The 22,031-nt window shown below is 49.3% G+C and overlaps 1 protein-coding gene across 1 annotated transcript in view; it reads right to left on the bottom strand.

Moving 5' to 3' along the window:
* The window catches only part of GRWD1 (glutamate rich WD repeat containing 1), a 125,856-nt gene that overhangs the window by 75,336 nt on the left and 28,489 nt on the right, over nt 1-22,031 (bottom strand). Inside the window, exons 2-3 of the mRNA XM_063942783.1 lie at nt 3,399-3,623; nt 3,130-3,247 (exon numbers count right to left, since the gene is read on the bottom strand). Coding sequence (XP_063798853.1) covers nt 3,130-3,247; nt 3,399-3,623 — 343 coding nt within the window. The remainder of the gene's footprint in view (nt 1-3,129; nt 3,248-3,398; nt 3,624-22,031) is intronic.

Genomic DNA, 22,031 nt, shown 5'->3' with positions numbered 1-22,031 from the left:
AAGTCACATTCGTCTCTTCATCGTCGACACTGGAGTCAGTATCCGTGTCGGCGTCTGTATCTGCCATCTGAGGTAACGGGCGTTTTAGAGCCCCTGATGGCTTTTGAGACGCCTAGACAGGCACGAGCTGAGTAGCCGGCTGTCTCATGTCATCAACCGTCTTTTGTAAAGAGCTGACACTGTCACGTAATTCCTTCCATAAGCTCAGCCACTCAGGTGTCGACTCCCTAGGGGGTGACATCTCCATTACAGGCAATTGCTCCGCCTCCACACCATTTTCCTCCTCATACATGTCGACACAATCGTACAGACACACAGCACACACACAGGGAATGCTCTGATAGAGGACAGGACCCCACTAGCCCTTTGGGGAGACAGAGGGAGAGTATGCCAGCACACACCAGAGCGCTATATATATATATATATATATATATATATATATATATATATATATATATATATATATATATATATATATATATATACATATACACACACACACAGGGATAACCTTATAGAAGTGTTTTTCCCCTTATAGCTGCTGTTTTATTTATACTGCGCCTAATTAGTGCCCCCCTCTCTTGTTTTACCCTTTTCTGTAGTGCAGGACTGCAGGGGAGAGTCAGGGAGACGTCCTTCCAGCGGAGCTGTGAGGGAAAATGGCGCCCGTGTGCTGAGGAGATAGGCTCCACCCCCTTCTCGGCGGACTTTTCTCCCACTTTTTGCTGTATTCTGGCAGGGGTTAAAATACATCCATATAGCCCTGGGGGTTATATGTGATGTATTTTCGCCAGCCAAGGTGTTTCTATTGCTGCTCAGGGCGCCCCCCCCCCCAGCGCCCTGCACCCTCAGTGACCGGAGTGTGAAGTGTGCCTGAGGAGCAATGGCGCACAGCTGCAGTGCTGTGCGCTACCTTGGTGAAGACTGATGTCTTCTGCCGCCGATTTTCCGGACCTCTTCTTGCTTCTGGCTCTGTAAGGGGGCCGGCGGCGCGGCTCTGGGACCGGACTCCGAGGCTGGGCCTGTGTTCGGTCCCTCTGGAGCTAATGGTGTCCAGTAGCCAAGAAGCCCAAGCTGGCTGCAAGCAGGCAGGTTCGCTTCTTCTCCCCTTAGTCCCTCGATGCAGTGAGCCTGTTGCCAGCAGGTCTCACTGAAAACAAAAAACCTAAAACTAAACTTTTACTAAGAAACTCAGGAGAGCCTCCTAGAATGCACCCTTCTCGGCCGGGCACAAAAATCTAACTGAGGCTTGGAGGAGGGTCATAGGGGGAGGAGCCAGTGCACACCAGGTAGTCCTAAAGCTTTACTTTTGTGCCCAGTCTCCTGCGGAGCCGCTATTCCCCATGGTCCTTACGGAGTTCCCAGCATCCACTAGGACGTCAGAGAAACTACTGGTAGTTTTCTGTCACCAAACATAATACCCTTTTTTGTGGTATCTGGGGTATTATCAGAAATGTGTAATACATTTTTAATTGCCTCAATCATGTAACGGGTGGCCCTATTGGAAGGTACACTAGTCTCATCGTCGTCGACACTGGAGTCGGTATCCGTGTCAACATCTGTGTCTGCCATCTGAGGTAGCGGGCGTTTTAGAGCCCCTGATGACATGTGAGACGCTTGGACAGGCACAAGCTGAGCAGCCGGCTGTCCTATGTCGTCAAACCTTTTATGTAAGGAGTTGACACTGTCACGTAATTCCTTCCATAAGTCCATCCATACCGGTGTTGACATCCCATTCACAGGCATTTGCTCCGCCTCCACATCATTATCCTCATCATACATGTCGACACAGCAGTACCGACACACAGCACACACACAGGGAATGCTCTGACAGAGGACAGGACCCCACAAAGCCCTTTGGGGAGACAGAGGGAGAGTATGCCAGCACACACCAGAGCGCTATATATCACAGGGATATCACCTATAGAGAGTGTTTTCCCTTATAGCTGCATAATATATATATATACTGCGCCTAATTTGTGCCCCCCCCTCTCTTTTTAACCCTTTTCTGTAGTGCAGGACTGCAGGGGAGAGTCAGGGAGCGATCCCTCCAGCAGAGCTGTGAGGGAAAATGGCGCCAGTGTGCTGAGGGAGATGGCTCCGCCCCTTTTTCGGCGGGCTTTCTCCCGCTATTGTAAAAGTTCTGGCAGGGGTTAATAAACACCTATATAGCCCCTGGGGCTATATATGGTGTCAGTTCGCCAGCCAAGGTGTTAATATTGCTGCTCAGGGCACCCCCCCCAGCGCCCTGCACCCATCAGTGACCGCAGTGTGTGGTGTGCATGAGGAGCAATGGCGCACAGCTGCAGTGCTGTGCGCTACCTTGGAGAAGACCGAAGTCTTCAGCTGCCGATTTTCCGGACCACCTTCTTGCTTCTGGCTCTGTAAGGGGACGGCGGCGCGGCTCCGGGAACGGACGACGAGGTCGGGTCCTGTGTTCGATCCCTCTGGAGCTAATGGTGTCCAGTAGCCTAAGAAGCCCAAGCCACCACCACTTAGGTAGGTTCGCTTCTTCTCCCCTTAGTCCCTCGGTGCAGTGAGCCTGTTGCCAGCAGGTCTCACTGAAAATAAAAACCTAATATATACTTTCTTCCTAGGAGCTCAGGAGAGCCCCTAGTGTGCATCCAGCTCAGCCGGGCACAGAAATCTAACTGAGGCTTGGAGGAGGGTCATAGGGGGAGGAGCCAGTGCACACCAGATAGTCCTAAAGCTTTCTTTAGATGTGCCCAGTCTCCTGCGGAGCCGTCTATTCCCCATGGTCCTTACGGAGTCCCCAGCATCCACTAGGACGTCAGAGAAAACCTAACAAAGTCTATTTTCTAGAGAAACTCAGTAGAGCTCCCCTAGTGTGTGACCAGTCTCCTCTGGGCACAGGATCTAACTGAGGTCTGGAGGAGGGGCATAGAGGGAGGAGCCAGTTCACACCCATTTAAAGTCTTAAAGTGCCCATGTCTTCTGCGGCGCCCGTCTATACCCCATGGTCCTTACGGAGTCCCCAGCATCCTCTAGGACGTAAGAGAAAAGTAATTTTAATCAGGAGGACATTTCATATTTAAATAATGGCACAGATATCTCTTCTTTATGAACAGCAATATAAAATTGTGAACTTAAGTAGTATATTTGTAGTACCTATTGCCTAGAGCGGTGTCTGCCTGAGTCCCAGCACAGAGAAATATACTCAGCGGGTAATCTGAACGATTGTCTCCTAAACTGTCCAAAATGACATCGAAACTTAGACATGGAGCCCCTGAAACCAGAGAGAGGAACAGTAAGTCAGTAGGCAGATATTTACATGGAGTGGAAGACCATACAGTTGGGGCATAAAGAAGCCCCGGATCCACTAACCCATCTATTCATAGATGTAGCTTTTCCTCCCTGCGCCCATCTGCCCACATCACCTGTCTGTGCTTGGTGATAGAGAACATACGCATCCTGGTCCATCACAAGTTCCTCGCCATCCTGCAGCTTCTCCACGCCGGGCAAATACACCCGCTGGGGACTAGTGTCCTCTCCTTCCTCTTCCTCCATAACTGCGTCCTCATCCTCACTCTCCTCGCTCTCTGTCCCCTCCATATCGTTATCGTCCTCCTGCTCAGCTTTTCTCCATGTGGGTTCCCCTGTGCCTGCCATGTTGGAAAAGGTATAACGTCACTTCCGCTGGCTTCAGCTGTGTAGGATATATTCCGTCGCCAGCATGAAGTCTGTTTGATGGGTTTTTTTTTTTTAAACAAGCTTTATTTGCTATCGGCAGTACCTAACATAGTTCTGGCAACTTCCTTTCCAGTGACCGTAACAATTTATTCCGAATTCAGAATGCATGCATTCGTTTCTGTCTATTGTTAGCCAATCCATTAGCCCTTGTAAATATTTGTTTAGATGATCGGTTTCGGTGCAGTTACTCAGCCTGGCAAGTATGCCTATTTGGCTATAATCGCACAGAGTCACCACAGCAATAGTATGCAGGAACTACTAAGCCTGCCACCGAACCGTACTGGTTTCCGAAACGCCGGACCGTATCAGCTGTCTGCAGCTGAGGAGCTGAGTAAGCGCGTCACATAAAGCAGGGCCGGGTGGGGGTGGATGGGGGCCCTGGGTGTCTCCAGTGGCGCAAGTAGAAAAAATGTCTTATAAGTACTGTGTGCGCGCGCGCGCCGAAAAATGGGTGTGGCCAAATTTCACATGGGGTGTGTCCAATGAAAATGGCGGCGTGATACACATATGGGGGGCCAGATACACTTATGACACCAATAGTGCCAGATACACATATGCCCCCACCGTGCTGGATATGCTCCTACAGTGCCAGATGCACAAATGCCCCATGGTGCTAGATACACAAATGACCCCAGTAGTTCCATATATGCCCCCACAGTGCCAGATACACATTGCCCCAGAGTGTCAGATTCACATATGCCCCCACAGTGCCAGATATGCCCCCACTGCGCCAGATACACATATGCCCCCAGAGTGCCAGATATGCCCCCACTGCGCCAGATACACATATGCCCCGACAGTGCCAGACACACATGCTCCACAGTGCCAGATAAACATATGCCCACAGAGTGCCAGATATGCCCCTTCAGTGCCTATGTCCCCACAGTGCCAGATATGTCCCCACAGTGCCAGATATGCCCCTTCAGTGCCTGATATGTCCCCACAGTGCCAGATATGCCCCCACAGTGCCAGATACACACATGTCCCCACAGTGCCAGCTATGCCCCCTCAGTGCCAGATATGCCCCATAGTGCCTGATATGTCCCCACAGTGCCAGATATGCCCCCACAGTGTCAGATACACACATGTCCCCACAGTGCCAGCTATGCCCCCTCAGTGCCAGATATGCCCCACAGTGCCAGATATGCCCTCATAGTGCCAGATATACATGCCCCCCAGAGTGCTAGATATGCCCCCACAGTGCCAGATATGCCCCCACAGTGCCAGATATACATGTCCCCACAGTGCCAGATATGCCCCCACAGTGGCAGATATACATGCTCCCACAGTGCCAGATACAGATGCACCCAGAATGCCAGATATGCCCCAGCAGTGCAACTCACCGTTGTTGCTGTTGTCTGGGGCTGGAAGTATCTTCTGCTGCTAGGGAGAGGAGAGAGCAGCACATGCTCCTCTTGCCCTCAGTCTGATCTCCTGTATATTAGAACTGGTGCCGGTCCACGAGCTAATCAGGGCTCGCGGTCCGGCAGCAGCGGCTCCTGATTGGCTGCCAGTCTGCGAGCTCTGATTGGCTCACGAACCGGCTCAGTGCATTCCGCCGCTGGCGGACTCGGGCAGGCAGGAGAGGAGAGGCGCTTGCTGCGCTCTCATCTCTCCAACACCCGGTGTCTGCAAGGTGGCGGCCCGGCGGTACGGCATACCTGCTGGGATTTTCTTACAGGTATGCCGTACCGCCATACTTGCAGCACTGGGTGTCTGTGACAGACCGGGAATGGAGAGATCACAGCCGGCTCCCCACACGAAGCCGCTGCTGCTACTCTCGGACTGACGGGCTGTCACCCTGCACAGTGGTGCTGTCTTGCGCTCCTGTTACACAGGGGTAGGTCAGTGTGCAGGGAGTCTTTGCAGCCTCCTACCTACCACTGTAGCTGCACCTGTACAGAGGGAGAGAGGTGGAGCACGGACATGGCTACTGGTGCTACAGCTCATCTATGTAACTCTTGCTGCATAGGGGGTAAAACGTTTTGAAATCAATATTAGAAATAAATGATTAATAATAAATTACTCCTTGCCAGATTAAGGCTGGTGGGGGCCCAGGGCAATGGAGGTTGTAGTGGGCCCCCATTACTTACATTGCTGGCAAAGCCCATCCCCACCATCGGCTGCCTGCAAGGGACGCCCCTATCCGCCTGCAAGAGATAGTAACCCCCCACCCGCAACTGGCCACCCACCCGAAAAAGACACTAACCACAACATCCCCCCCAGGGATTCTCCTTCACTGACCCGTGAGACTGACTGTGGTTGGAGGAGCTCCTCGGCGGCAGCTGTTACTGAACAGCTAGGCCACCGGAGGGAGACACCTCCAAATGACAACGGACAGTGTGGGTGCCCCAAATGTGTGGGGGCCCTGGGACTGTCTCCCCTGCCTTAATCCGCCCATGTTTCCTGCCCAGTGTTAATGTTGGGAGGGTAGGGGGTGTAACCCTAAACATTTTTGGTGATTAATGATTCACAATTGAACTTTTGACTATTTTAACCATCAAATTTGCCAGCCAGAATGGGACATAGGCCATCTCCTCCAGCAGGAACAGGGCAAAGATTACCATAGCCAGCTGTTCAGGCAGCTGGAACAGAAAGCAGACCACCTTAGATACCATTTCCGGGTGCTGGAACGTAGCGCAGACCACCTTAGATGGCGATTCTGGGTGCCAGAATGGGGCACAGCCTACCTTAGCAAGCCATTCCGGGTGACGGAACAGGGAGCAGACCACCTTAGCCAGCCACTCCAGATGCTAGAACGGGGTGTAGACCACCCAGACTACCTTAAGCCCCCTACATGCTTGCCGATGCATTCAATTTTGATGATGATCAATCTGAATGATGATCCATCATCATCCAATTTGACTTGCATTGCAAAGCGATGGAGAACCAACGATGAATGTTCATCGTTGGTGCATACACACTGAGCAATAGAAACGATTTCTCGTTCATTACTGAACGAGATTGTTCATATCGCCCACACACATCAGCAAGTGTGTAGGGCCCTGTAGACAGTTGTTCCGGAATGGGCAGCAGACCATGTAAGTAGCCATTCCGGGCAGGGCAGTCTTTTCATATGGGCTCAGTGGGCAGTTGCCCAAGGGCCTCAGGAGTATACCTGAGGTGAGCAGAGTGTTATGCACACCAGTGCCTGCAGGAATGTACTGGTGTCAGAACTGTTATGCACTCCAGTGCCTGCAGGAATGTACTGGTGTTTGAACTGTTATGCACACCAGTGCCTGCAGGAATGTACTGGTGTCTGAACGGATAGGTATGCAAAGCAAATGAACTCACAGACAGACACAGAAGGTGATAGGGTAACAAAATACACACAAAGTGAACAGAGAAGCCCAGAGGCTAAGGAACTGGGTGTCTCCCTAGTATTAGTAATGCTCAGATGGGAAAAGCAAGATGTTGTGTTTTAATACGTAGAGAACCCGAAATGCTGTTACTAAGGGCAACAGCAAAACCCTAAAGGGTTACCAACGGGTGTGGCAGTAAACTCCTTGGTCAGAGATGGAATGATAGACACAAGGAGAGTCTCCACAATCCTAATTCTCACTTGCAGTGCACAGGTTCAGCTTACTGCCACTAAACTGACACCTGACACCTTGCACAGTGAGACAGGATTTAGGCAGGCAAGTCTTAGAATACAGCCGCAAACTTGCTAAGTTCACAGAGTAGTAAAAGAACCCCAGCAAGCTAAACGACTGACTCCAGTCTTACTGCTAGGTCTGGATTGGCAGAGTGTAGTACCAAATCCCCAGGCCTATTTGCAGTAAGCAACAACAAATACAAAGCTACACAGTACTGGCTAACTTTCAGGAACTGACTAACCAACAAAGATTCAGCAGCATCTGCTTAACCTGAGAAGAGGCCTTATAAAGCAGGTGCTGTCCACGCCCCACTCAGACCTCACAGACTGTGAGCACAAAAACCAGCACCGGATCCCCTGCCGTGCACAGAGCCTGTAACCACTGCACAGCAAAAGACCCGAACCGGAGTATCAGCTGCGCTCAGGTTACTCCGCTAGCACTTGTCTCCCGGTTGCCATGACGACGTGGCAGCACAGGGCAGGAGACCCTAACAGTACCCCCCCTCTGACGAGGGGTCAAAGAACCCCTACCACCGGGTTTATCGGGGAACTGCGAGAAGAAAGAGCGTATCAGTCTGGGGGCATGAAGATCACAACTGCGCACCCACGACCGCTCCTCCGGGCCATACCCCTTCCAGTGCACCAAAAATGACAGCCGACCCCGAACCATCTTGGAGTCAAGAATCCTTTCAACAACAAACTCCCTCTGGCCACGTATCAGAAGAGGGGAAGGTCTTCCACTGGAAGAAGGATTACTAATCGCCCGTTTTAAAAGGGAACAATTAAATGTTTTATTGATACCCAAAGAACGGGGCAGATCTAACTGAAATGCCACCGGATTGATAACCCTGGTGATCTTATAAGGGCCGATGAACCGGGGGCCTAACTTATGAGATGGCTGTCTCAACTTCAAATTCTTGGTAGACAACCAGACGAAGTCTCCTAATTTGAAGCTGCAGGGTCTTTTCCGCTTATCAAAAACCCTTTTGGTCACTAATGACACAGACACAAGGGCTTTCTTCACTTTCCGCCAAATACCTCTAAGGACCGAAACCACAGAGGAACCACCAGGCGTGGAGTCCAGGGGGTCAAAAGAATTGGCCTTAGGATGATGCCCATACACACAAAGGAAGGGAGAGATCCCTGTAGCAGAGTGAGCCGCGTTGTTATAGGCAAACTCCGCCATGGACAGATGAGCAACCCAGTCAGTCTGACACTTGGAGACATAACACCTGAGGAACTGCTCCAAGGACTGGTTCACCCTTTCAGTCTGCCCATTAGACTGCGGATGGTAGCCTGACGACAAGCTGACAGAAATCTGGAGATCGGAACAAAATGCCCTCCAGAATTTGGCCACAAACTGGGATCCGCGGTCAGAGACCAGTGGCGCACCCAGGGGGGGTTTCCGAGCACCCAGAAACCCCCCTCCACTAAAAAAAAAAAAAATGTTTTTTTTTTTTTTTTTTAGCTGCATGAGTGTTATTAATGGCTGTCTAGCGTCCTCTGCAGCCTGCTGTCTTCCTGGTGGCACTTGTAAGTGCAATAAAAGTTTACTTAATTTTAATTATAGTACATATATATCTATGTGCATACATATATACACATGTATATACATGCATACATATAAACACACACACACACATATGATATATATATGTGTATATATACGTGTACTGTATGTGTGTGTGTGTGTATATATATATATATATATGCATGTTTAATATGCTATGTATATGTGTATATGTATGTGTGTATATATATATATATATATATACACACACACACAGTATATATATGGGGTGGTCTTCAGCATGCCGACTGACGGGATCCCGGTGCACAGTATACCGGCGCCGGGATCCCGACAGCCGGCATACCGACAATTGTTCTCCCTCGTGGGGGTCCACGACCCCCCTGGTGGGAGAATAAAATAGCGTGGCGAGCGCAGCGAGGTCGCAAGGGGCTCATTTGCGCTCGCCACACTGTCGGTAAGCCGGCGGTCGGGCTCCCGGCGCCGGTATGCTGGTCGCCGGGAGCCTGTCCGCCGGCATACCATAGTGAACCCTATATATGTGTAGATATGTATATATATATATATATATATATATATTAATATATATATATATATATATATATACACACACACACACAGACACACTAGTTTTACGGACCCAGCATATACTGGGTCACCTCAGTCCCCACCCCCGTGATTGGCTCCACCCAGTTCTGGAAACCCCCCCATGCAAATCCTGCGTTTGCCACTGAAGACCACATCAAGTGGCAACCCGTGGAGACGCACAACATGCAGCATAAATAATTCAGACAGGCGTCTGGCCGATGGCAGCCCAACCAGTGAAACGAAGTGCGCCATCTTCGAAAACCGGTCAACGACAACCCAGATGGCTGTCATCCCCGAGGATTTGGGCAAGTCCACCACAAAATCCATTGAAATGTGGGTCCATGGCTTAGATGGGATAGAGAGTGGATGTAATGGGCCAACAGGAACCCCTCTAGGAGTCTTATTTCGGGCACAGATGTCACATGCCCGAACCCACTGATCCACATCCTTAGCCACCGAGGGCCACCACACCGCCCTAGATAGCAACTCCCGAGTTCTGGCAATACCCGGGTGACCTGCCGACTTCTTGGCATGGAATTCCAGGAACACTCGCTGTCTTAACCTAGGAGGCACAAACAAAAGACCTACCGGAAGGTCTGGAGGAGCCTGCTCCTGTGCTCTAAGGACTAATGATAAGAGGTCCTGGGTAATGCCCACTTTAATACATGATGGGGACACAATGGGCAACGGCTCCTCGGTGGTCTCCTGGATTGGAGCAAAACTCCGCGAGAGCGCATCAGCCTTGATGTTTTTTGACCCAGGGCGATATGTTATCAAAAAATTAAAGCGAGCAAAAAACAAAGCCCATCGTGCCTGCCTGGCATTGAGACGCTTCGCTGACTCTAAATATGCCAGATTCTTATGGTCGGTGAGAATTGAGACCACAAATTTAGCCCCCTCAAGCCAGTGTCTCCACTCCTCGAGTGCATCCTTAATAGCCAACAATTCCCGGTTACCCACGTCATAATTAATCTCGGCAGGCGAAAATTTACGGGAAAAGTAAGCACAGGGATGAAGGCGATTATCAGACACTCCCATCTGAGAAAGCACTGCCCCAATACCCATCTCAGAGGCATCCACCTCCACCACAAAAGGACGCTCTGGATCTGGATGTCGCAGCACCTTGGCCGATACAAATGCCCTTTTGAGACGGGCAAAAGCCGCTTTAGCCTCACAAGACCAGTGAGCAACATCCGCCCCTTTCTTAGTGAGTGCCACCAAGGGCGCCACTATAGACGAAAATCCAGCGATAAATCGTCTATAAAAATTCGCAAAGCCCAGGAAACGCTGAAGCGCCTTCAAACTAGTGGGCTGCACCCAATCCAGGACTGCCTGTACCTTGGAACCCTCCATTTGGAAACCTTCTGGGGAGATAATATATCCTAGAAATGCGATTTGCTGAACTTCAAATTCGCACTTCTCCAGCTTCGCCCCAAGCCGGTGGTCTCTGAGTTTCTGGAGGACTAAGCGTACATGCTTCCGATGTTCCTCCAGGGAATGGGAGAAGATTAGGATGTCATCTAAGTATACAACTAAGAATCTATCCAAATATTCCCTGAGCACATCATTCATGAAATCCTGGAAGACTGCCGGGGCATTACAGAGCCCAAAAGGCATCACCAAATATTCATAATGCCCTGAGTGGGTATTAAAGGCAGTCTTCCATTCATCCCCCTCTCTTATTCGGATTAGATTGTACGCACCGCGTAGGTCAATCTTAGAAAAAATGGTGGCAGTACGAAGCTGGTCAAACAAGACCGAAATGAGAGGCAGTGGGTATGAGTTTTTAATCGTGATACGGTTCAATTCCCTGAAGTCGATGCAGGGTCGCAACGAACCGTCCTTTTTACCCACGAAGAAGAACCCCGACCCAACTGGAGACTGTGAAGGTCTGATAAATCCCTTAGCCAAGTTCTCCTGAATGTACTCTGCCATAGCCTGAGTCTCAGGACGTGACAGGGAGTACAACCTGCTCTTGGGAAGCTTAGCATTTGGCAACAAATCAATGGCACAGTCATAGAGGCGATGGGGAGGTAGTACCTCTGCAACTTTTTTGGAGAACACGTCCGCAAAATCTGCATAACACCCTGGCAATCCTGGCAAACTTAGCTGCGAGAGCCTGACTGGAAGGCTCAAGCAACTCCTGAAACAATCAGTACCCCAACTAAGAATCTCCCCAGAGACCCAGTCAAATTGAGGATTGTGGGCCCTTAACCAGGGTAACCCCAACACCAATGGGGCAAAAGTACAGACAGTCACATAAAAGGACAATTTTTCAGAGTGTGTGGCTCCAATAAACAAAGAAATCTGGCTAGTGCAAGAGGTAATTTTACCTTGGGATAATGGTTCCCCGTTTAACCCACAAATCTCAATTTCCGATGCCAAGGGTACTAAGGGAACAGAGTGTTTCAGGGCGAATTGGCAGTCCATAAAAACCCCGTCGGCCCCACTGTCCACAAAGGCCTCAGTCTTGACAGTTTGACCGAGGATCTTCAAGGTCACCGGAATGATAAAAGTCTTCTTGGGAAATTCTGACTTCTGGCCTGACAGGATATTTCCCATCACCCTCAGGCCCTGAAGTTTTCCGGCTTTTCTGGGCATGATACTACCACATGACCTTTATTCCCACAGTACAAACACAACCCCTGCTGTCTCCTCCGCGTCTTCTCACGCGAGGAGAGGCGGGTAGCCCCAATCTGCATAGGCTCCTCGGAAAATTCCTCAGAGTCTGAGGTTCCCTTGGGAAAGAAGGAAACCTCAGTCTCCCTTTCAAGCCTACGCTCTCTCAGCCATCTATCCACCCGGATGGATAACTGCATGAGCTGATCCAAGCTATCAGGCAAGGGATATTGTACCAGTTGGTCCTTTATCTGGTTAGAAAGACCTCTTCGGTACTGGTGTCTCAGGGCTGGGTCATTCCACTGGGTATCATGGGCCAACCTCCGAAACTCCGTACAGTAAACCTCAACTGGCCTTCGCCCTTGCTTAAGGATCGAAATCTGAGCCTCGGCTGAGGCCGTCTTGTCAGGGTCATCATACAACATGCCCAGTGCCGTAAAAAAAGCATCAACACTTTTAAGCAACGGACAGTCAGGCTGCAACCCATATGCCCAGACCTGTGGGTCTCCTTGTAGCAAGGAAATCACTATGCCCACCCGCTGAATCTCCGACCCAGAAGACTGAGGCCTAAGCCGGAAGTATAGCTTGCAGCTCTCCTTGAAACAAAAGAACTGCGAGCGATCTCCAGAAAAACGATCCGGGAGATTTACTTTCGGCTCCTTAACCCCTGAAGGTGCTGCTGCTGCGGGAGCTCCGCCAGCGGCCTGGGAGGTGTGCATTTTAATGGACAAATCATTAAATTGTCGAGTCAGGACCTGCACCTGATCGACCACCTGTTGCAACTTATTTTGAGGGGTATGCTCCATATTTCCACAAAATTTCAACAGGAGTATTAGGCTGCTGAATATGTTATGCACACCAGTGCCTGCAGGAATGTACTGGTGTCAGAACTGTTATGCACTCCAGTGCCTGCAGGGATGTACTGGTGTTTGAACTGTTATGCACACCAGTGCCTGCAGGAATGTACTGGTGTCTGAACGGATAGGTATGCAAAACAAATGAACTCACAGACAGACTGGGGAATATGACATTACGTACACAGAAGGTGATAGGGTAACAAAATACACACAAAGTGAACAGAGAAGCCCAGAGGCTAAGGAACTGGGTGTCTCCCTAGTATTAGTAATGCTCAGATGGGAAAAGCAAGATGTTGTGTTTTAATACGTAGAGAACCCGAAATGCTGTTGCTAAGGGCAACAGCAAAACCCTAAAGGGTTACCAACGGGTGTGGCAGTAAACTCCTTGGTCAGAGATGGAATGATAGACACAAGGAGAGTCTCCACAATCCTAATTCTCACTTGCAGTGCACAGGTTCAGCTTACTGCCACTAAACTGACACCTGACACCTTGCACAGTGAGACAGGATTTAGGCAGTCAAGTCTTAGAATACAGCCGCAAACTTGCTAAGTTCACAGAGTAGTAAAAGAACCCCAGCAAGCTAAACGACTGACTCCAGTCTTACTGCTAGGTCTGGATTGGCAGTGTAGTACCAAATCCCCAGGCCTATTTGCAGTAAGCAACAACAAATACAGAGCTACACAGTACTGGCTAACTTTCAGGAACTGACTAACCAACAAAGATTCAGCAGCATCTGCTTAACCTGAGAAGAGGCCTTATAAAGCAGGTGCTGTCCACGCCCCACTCTGACCTCACAGACTGTGAGCACAAAAACCAGCACCGGATCCCCTGCCGTGCACAGAGCCTGTAACCACTGCACTGCAAAAGACCCGAACGGAGTATCAGCTGCGCTCAGGTTACTCCGCTAGCACTTGTCTCCCGGTTGCCATGACGACGTGGCAGCACAGGGCAGGAGACCCTAACACAGAGATATACAACTTCAAAGCAGTGGACCCCATCCGAGCCTGTTAATTGCTTTTCCCAGCCAGATATCTTGGGTTCTGTCTGACTTAGACTGTTTCGAAGGGTATACTCCAAAAGCTGGGACTTTTCCCTTTTGGTGGACATTGGCAGCTTGTCTCTACTATGCGCAGAAACAGGGATATCAGTTTTATATATCCGTCAGTGGATTGTTCTTGCTCCTGAACTCTGATCCCCAAGTCACCAGTACCTCCTGAAACGTGGAGCTCCCTAGATTTTAATCCCATTGAAAGCTAAGAAATCTATTTCTCTAACGTCCTAGTGGATGCTGGGGACTCCGTCAGGACCATGGGGAATAGCGGCTCCGCAGGAGACAGGGCACAAAAGCAAGCTTTTAGGATCACATGGTGTGTACTGGCTCCTCCCCCTATGACCCTCCTCCAAGCCTCAGTTAGGTTTTTGTGCCCGGCCGAGAAGGGTGCAATCTAGGTGGCTCTCTTAAAGAGTTACTTAGAAAAAGTTTTTAGGTTCTTTATTTTCAGTGAGTCCTGCTGGCAACAGGCTCACTGCATCGAGGGACTTAGGGGAGAGATTTTCAACTCACCTGCGTGCAGGATGGATTGGATTCTTAGGCTACTGGACATAGCTCCAGAGGGAGTCGGAACACAGGGCTCGCCCTGGGGTTCGTCCCGGAGCCGCGCCGCCGACCCCCCTTGCAGACGCTGAAGATGAAGAGGTCCGGAACCAGGCGGCAGAAGACTCTCAGTCTTCATCAGGTAGTGCACAGCACTGCAGCTGTGCGCCATTGTTGTCAGCACACTTCACACAGCGGTCACGGAGGGTGCAGGGCGCTGGGGGGGGGCGCCCTGGGCAGCAATGTATAATACCTGTATGGCGAAAAATACATCACATATAGCCCTTGAGGCTATATGGATGTATTTAACCCCTGCCAGATATCTAAAACTCCGGAGAAGAAGCCCGCCGAAAAGGGGGCGGGGCCTATTCTCCTCAGCACACAGCGCCATTTTCCCTCACAGAAAGGCTGGTGGGAAGGCTCCCATGCTCTCCCCTGCACTGCACTACAGAAACAGGGTTAAAACAGAGAGGGGGGGCACTGATTTGGCGATATGTATATATATTAAAATGCTATAAGGGAGGAACACTTATATAAAGGTTGTCCCTGGATAATTATAGCGTTTTGGTGTGTGCTGGCAAACTCTCCCTCTGTCTCCCCAAAGGGCTAGTGGGTCCTGTCCTCTATCAGAGCATTCCCTATGTGTGTGCTGTATGTCGGTACGTGTGTGTCGACATGTATGAGGAAAATATTGGTGAGGAGGCGGAGCAAATTGCCTGTAATGGTGATGTCACTCTCTAGGGAGTCGACACCGGAATGGATGGCTTATTTATGGAAATTACGTGACAATGTCAACACGCTGCAAGCCGGTTGACGACATGAGAGGGCCGGCGAACAAATTAGTATCTGTCCAGGCGTCTCAAACACCGTCAGGGGCTGTAAAATGCCCATTTACCTCAGTCGGTCGACCCAGACACGGACACTGATTTCAGTGTCGACGGTGAAGAAACAAACGTATTTTCTTTTAGGGCCACACGTTAAGGGCAATGAAGGAGGTGTTACATATTTCTGATACTCCAAGTACCACAAAAAAGGGTATTATATGTGAGGTGAAAAAACTACCTGTAGTTTTTCCTGAATCAGATAAATTAAATGAAGTGTGTGATGATGCGTGGGTTTCCCCCGATAGAAAATTATTGGCGGTATACCTTTTCCCGCCAGAAGTTAAGGCGCGGTGGGAAACACCCCTCAGGGTGGATAAGGCGCTCACACGCTTATCAGAACAAGTGGCGGTACCATCTACGGATAGGGCCGTACTTAAGGAGCCAGCTGATAGGAGGCTGAAAAATATCCTAAAAAGTATACACACACATGCTGGTGTTATACTGCGACCAGCGATCGCCTCAGCCTGGATGTGCAGAGCTGAGGTGGCTTGGTCGGATTCCCTGACTAAAAATATTGATACCTTTGACAGGGACAGTATTTTATTGACTATAGAGCATTTAATGGATGCATTTCTATATATGCGAGATGCGCAGAGGGATATTTGCACTCTGGCATCAAGAGTAAATGCGATGTCCATATCTGCAAGAAGATGTTTATGGACACGACAGTGGTCAGGTGATGCAGATTCCAAACGGCACAAAGATGTATTGCCGTATAAAGGGGAGGAGTTATTTGGGGTCGGTCCATGGGACCTGGTGGCCAGGGCAACTGCTGGAAAATCCACCGTTTTTTACCCTAAGTCACATCTCTGCAGAAAAAGACACCGTCTTTTCAGCCTCAGTCCTTTCGTCCCTATAAGAGTCATATCTGCCCAGGGATAGAGGAAAGGGAAGAAGACTGCAGCAGGCAGCCCATTCCCAGGAACAGAAGCCCTCCACCGCTTCTACCAAGTTCTCAGCATGACGCTGGGACCGTACAGGACCCCTGGATCCTACAAGTAGTATCCAAGGGGTACAGATTGGAATGTCGAGAGGTTTCCCCCCTCGCAGGTTCCTGTAGTCTGCTGTACCAATGTCTCCCTCCGACAGGGAGGCAGTATTGAAAACAATTCACAAGCTGTATTCCCAGCAGGTGATAATAAAATTACCCCTCCGACAACAAGGAAAGGGGTATTACTCCACACTATATGGTGGTACTGAAGGCTAGGTGAGACCTATTCTAAATCTGAAAAATTTGAACACTTACAAGGGTTCAAATCCAGATGGAGTCACTCAGAGCAGTGATAGCAAAGAACAAGGGGACTATATGGTGTCCCGGGACATCAGGGATGCTTACCTCCATGTCCCAAAATTTGCCTTTTCTCACCAAGGGTACCTCAGGTTCGTGGTACAGAACTGTCACTATCAGTTTCAAGACGATGCCGTTGGATTGTCCAAGGCACCCCGGGTCCTTACCAAGGTAATGACCGAAAGGAGGATTCGTCTTCAAAGAAAATGGACGACCTCCTGATAAGAACAAGGTCCAGAGAACAGTTGGAGGTCGGAGTAGCACTATCTCAAGTAGTTCTACGACAGCACGGGTGGATTCTAAATATTCCAAAACCGCAGTTGTTCCGACGACACGTCTGCTGGTCCTAGGGATGATTCTGGACACAGTCCAGGAAAAGGTGTTTCTCCCAGAGGAGAAAGCCAGGGAGTTATCCGAGCTAATCGGGATCCTCCTAAAACCAGGAAAAGTGTCAGTGCATCATTGCACAAGAGTCCTGGTAAAAATGGTGGCTTATTACGAAGCGCTTCCATTCGGCAGATTTCACGCAAGAACTCTTCAGTGGGATCTGCGGGACAAATGGTCCGGATCGCATCTTCAGATAAATCAGCGGATAACCCTATATCCAAGGACAAGGGTGTCTCTCCTGTGGTGATTACAGAGTGCTCATCTTCTAGAGGGCCGCAGATTCGGCATTCAGGATTGGATGCTCGTGACCACGGAGGCCAGCCTGAGAGGCTGGGGAGCAGTCACACAAGGAGTGTGATCAAGTCTGGAGAATTCTCTCCACATAAATATACTGGAGCTAAGAGCAAATTTATAATGCTCTAAGCTTAGCAAGACCTCTGCTTCAAGGTCAGCCGGTATTGATCCAGTGGGATAACATCACGGCAGTCGCCCACGTAAACAGAAAGGGCGGCACAAGAAGCAGGAGGGCAGTGACAAAACTGCAAGGAGTTTTCGCTAGGCGGAAAATCATGTGATAGCACTGTCAGCAGTGTTCATTCCGGGAGTGGACGACTGGGAAGCAGACTTCCTCAGCAGGCACGACCTCCACCCGGGAGAGTGGGAACTTCATCGGGAAGTTTTCCGCATGATTGTGAACCGTTGGGAAAGACCAAAGGTGGACATGATGGCGTCCCGCCCGAACAAAAAATGGGACAGGTATTGCGCCAGGTCACGAGACCTTCAGGCGATAGCTGTGGACGTCCTGGTAACACCGTGGGTGTAACAGTCGGTGTATGTGTTCCCTCCTCTGCTTCTCATAACCAAGGTATTGAGAATTATAAGACATAGAGGAGTAAGAACTATACTCGTGGCTCCGGATTGGCCAAGAGGGACTTGGTAACCGGAACTTCAAGAGATGCTCACAGAGGACTAATGGCCTCGGGAGCTAAGAAGGGATTTGCTTTCAGCAAGTACCATGTCTGTTCCAAGAGGAACCGTGGCATCGGCCTTTAAGAAAGGACCTGCTCCAGCAGGGACCTTGTCTGTTCCAAGACTTACCGCGACTGCGTTTGACGGCATGGCGGTTTGAACGCCGGATCCTAAGGGAAAAGGCATTCCGGAAGAGGTCATACCTACCCTGGTCAAAGCCAGGAAGGAGGTGACCGCACAACGTTATCACCACATGTGGTAAAAATATGTTGCGTGGGTGAGGCCAGGAAGGCCCCACGAAAAAAAATTTCAACTAGGTCGATTTCTGCACTTCCTGCAAACAGGAGTGTCTATGAGCCTCAAATTGGGGTCCATTAAGGTTCAAGTTTCGGCCCTATAGATTTTCTTCCAGAAAGAATTGGCTTCAGTTCCTGAAGTCCAGACGTTTGTCAAGGGAGTATTGCATATACAGCCCTTGTGTGCCTCCAGTGGCACCGTGGGATCTCAACGTAGTGTTGGGATTCCTCAAATCATATTGGTTTGAACCACTCAAATCTGTGGATTTGAAATATCTCACATGGAAAGTGACCATGCTGTTGGCCCTGGCCTCGGCCAGGCGATTGTCAAAATTGGCGGCTTTGTCTTACAAAAGCCCATATTTGATTTTCCATTCGGGACAGGGCAGAACTGCGGACTCGTCCCCAGTTTCTTCCTAAGGTGGTGTCAGCGTTTCACCTGAAACAACCTATTGGGGTGCCTGCGGCTACTAGGGACTTGGAGGACTCCAAGTTGCTAGACGTTGTCAGGGCCCTGAAAATATATATATATATATAATTCCAGGACGGCTGGAGTCAGAAAGTCTGACTTGCTGTTTATATTGTAGGCACCCAAAAAGCTGGGTGCTCCTGCTTCTAAGCAGACTATTGCTCGTTGGATTTGTAGTACAATTCAGCTTGCACATTCTGTGGCAGGCCTGCCACAGCCAAAATCTGTAAATGCCCATTCCACAAGGAAGGTGGGCTCATCTTGGGCGGCTGCCCGAGGGGTCTCGGCTTTACAACTTTGCCGAGCTGCAACTTGGTCAGGGGCAAACACGTTTGCTAAATTCTACAAATTTGATACCCTGGCTGAGGAGGACCTGGAGTTCTCTCATTCGGTGCTGCAGAGTCATCCGCACTCTCCCGCCCGTTTGGGAGCTTTGGTATAATCCCCATGGTCCTGACGGAGTCCCCAGCATCCACTAGGACGTTAGAGAAAATAAGATTTTACTTACCGATAAATCTATTTCTCATAGTCCGTAGTGGATGCTGGGCGCCCATCCCAAGTGCGGATTGTCTGCATTACTTGTACATAGTTATTGTTACAAAAAAATCGGGTTATTATTGTTGTGAGCCATCTTTTTTAGAGGCTACTTCATTGTTATCATACTGTTAACTGGGTTCAAATCACAAGTTGTACGGTGTGATTGGTGTGGCTGGTATGAGTCTTACCCGGGATTCAAGATCCTTCCTTATTGTGTACGCTCGTCCGGGCACAGTACCTAACTGAGGCTTGGAGGAGGGTCATAGGGGGAGGAGCCAGTACACACCATGTGATCCTAAAAGCTTGCTTTTGTGCCCTGTCTCCTGCGGAGCCGCTATTCCCCATGGTCCTGACGGAGTCCCCAGCATCCACTACGGACTATGAGAAATAGATTTATCGGTAAGTAAAATCTTATTTTTCAGGAACTGGAGATATCTGCAGTCAAGCAAGCTGCCCTCCTACCGGAAAATGATGAATATTAAGCCCACTCCACTATCCACCCCTCCCCTGCATATTAAACACACCATACCACCCTGGAAGTCATGTACTGGGGCCCCAGCATTCAGCCCAATGAGCCCTTCTACAGTTTAGTGTTCTCCCTCATGCCCCATCGCACACCATCTGTGCAGTAATGGATAAATTAGCAGAAATTACTGCTCCTACATACTGAGCGGAAGATAAGACACCCCCTACAGCCTGCGGGACATTAAAGCTGCCACTGTTAGCACCCCCCACCCCACCACTGGAGGATGGGTAGGTACTCAGTGCATTATTTTGCCCAGGGGTCTACACTGCTGTTAAGATGGCCTCGATTCCGGGTTCCAGAATGGGGCACAGTCCACCTCAGCCATTTCTGGGTGCCGGAACAGGGAGCAGACCACCTTAGATAGACAATACAGATGCCATAACGATGTGCAGTGTACAATTGCCAGCCATTCCAGGTGCTGGAACTGGATGCAGACTACCTTAGCCATTCCGAAACGGAGAGCAGAAAACCGAGACCACTTTAGATACTCATTCCAGGTGCCAGGACAGACAGCAGACCATGTCAGATACCTGTTCCAGGTGCCAGAAAGGGGTGCAGGACACCTTAGTCAGCCATTGCGGGAGCCGGATCCGGCATCAGTCTGCCTTGAATACCCATTCTGGGTTCCGGAAAGGGGAAAAGACCACCATAGATTGCCAATCCGGGTGCCAAAGGAGATGCAAAAAGGAAAGCACAGAGAAGATGAGATATGCAGAAAACAGAGGAGATCAGATATGTACACTACAGAGGAAATGAGATACACAGACTGCAGAGAACTGAGGCGATGCAATATGTAGACAGTAGAGCAAAGAATAGATGAGATATCAGAAAGAAGAGCACAAAGGAGATGAAATACGCAGATAGGATTGAACTAAAAACACGAGATATCAGACATGAAAATACAGAGGAGATACACAGACTGATGATAACAGAGGAGGCGCTGAGATATGTACACAGCAGATGAGATATGTAGACAGGCGAGAACAGAATAGATGAGATAGGCATGAAAGGAGAGCACAGAGGAGATGAGATTCGCAGACTGACAATAACAGATGAGATAAGATATGCAGTCAGCCGATAAAACAGAGTAGACGAGATATGCAGAGAACAGAGGAAATGAGATACGCAGACAGGAGCACACAGAGGAGATGAGATACGCTTACATTATAGAATATAGCTGGCATTACCCTATAGAAGCCTATAGGCTTCTTTCTTCGTCGCGATGTGTGAGGGATCCGATTGGATCCCTCCCGGCATGCCCCGCAGCCATTGTGTTCTTCTGTGCAGATAGATACATGCAAGTTTTGCCATTGCGATTTTTTGGACTGCAGGAAATATGCAATTTTGCATATTTCCACACCAAAATGTGTGAGTTTACTGCTAAACTCGCGCATTTGTGAAAAGTCACAGTCCATTAAATTTGGCCCCAGGCATGCTGTTTTCTATATATAGTTTTAGTAGGCTCTTAGGTGTCCTGTTCCTATTAATTATTTGTGTCTGTGATCTTGAGCTTACACTACTTAGAGTTGAAGTCCTGGTGGCTGCTGAGTACCAGTGAATGATTGTAGTTCCGGAAAAAAGGGGCTATTATAGGTGATGCACTCTGCAAGTGGGTTCTGTAAGCTAAATTTAACAGTTCTCACTCATAGCATGGAAAATTGTACAAATGGTCAAATGTACAAATAGATATAGCAATGTACAAATAGATAGAGACATGTATAGATATACAGATACAGAAAGGTATTGGTAGAGAAATGGAGCAATGTATAGAGAGATCGAGAAATGTAAATGTATAGGTAAAACAATGTATAGATGGATAGGAAAAAGTATAGAGAAATGTATAGGTAAAGAGATAGAGAAATGTATAGATAAATGTATAGGTAGAAAAATATATAGAAAGAGAGAGAAATGTATAGATAGGGAAATGTATAAGTAGAGAAATGAAAAGATAGAGATGGATGTAGGTAACATACCGAATGATGGAATCCCAGCAGTCGAAATACCGACTCTGGAATCCCGAAGGACGCCTTAAGACCAGCGTCTAAATCCTGACGGAGGTCAGGATGCTATCGTCAAAATACCGAAGCCCAGAGTCCCGATCATTCTTTCAGCAGGTCATGCTCGCGTCCTGCTGTGGGGGTGGGGGGGGAGGTTTAGGCATTAGAAGGGGGGTTAGGGTGCA

This window comes from Pseudophryne corroboree, chromosome 10 (assembly GCF_028390025.1).
Source record: "Pseudophryne corroboree isolate aPseCor3 chromosome 10, aPseCor3.hap2, whole genome shotgun sequence".
Classification (NCBI taxonomy): domain Eukaryota; kingdom Metazoa; phylum Chordata; class Amphibia; order Anura; family Myobatrachidae; genus Pseudophryne; species Pseudophryne corroboree.
Note: the sequence above shows the minus strand (reverse complement) of the source record. Positions and strands in the feature narration are given on the sequence as shown.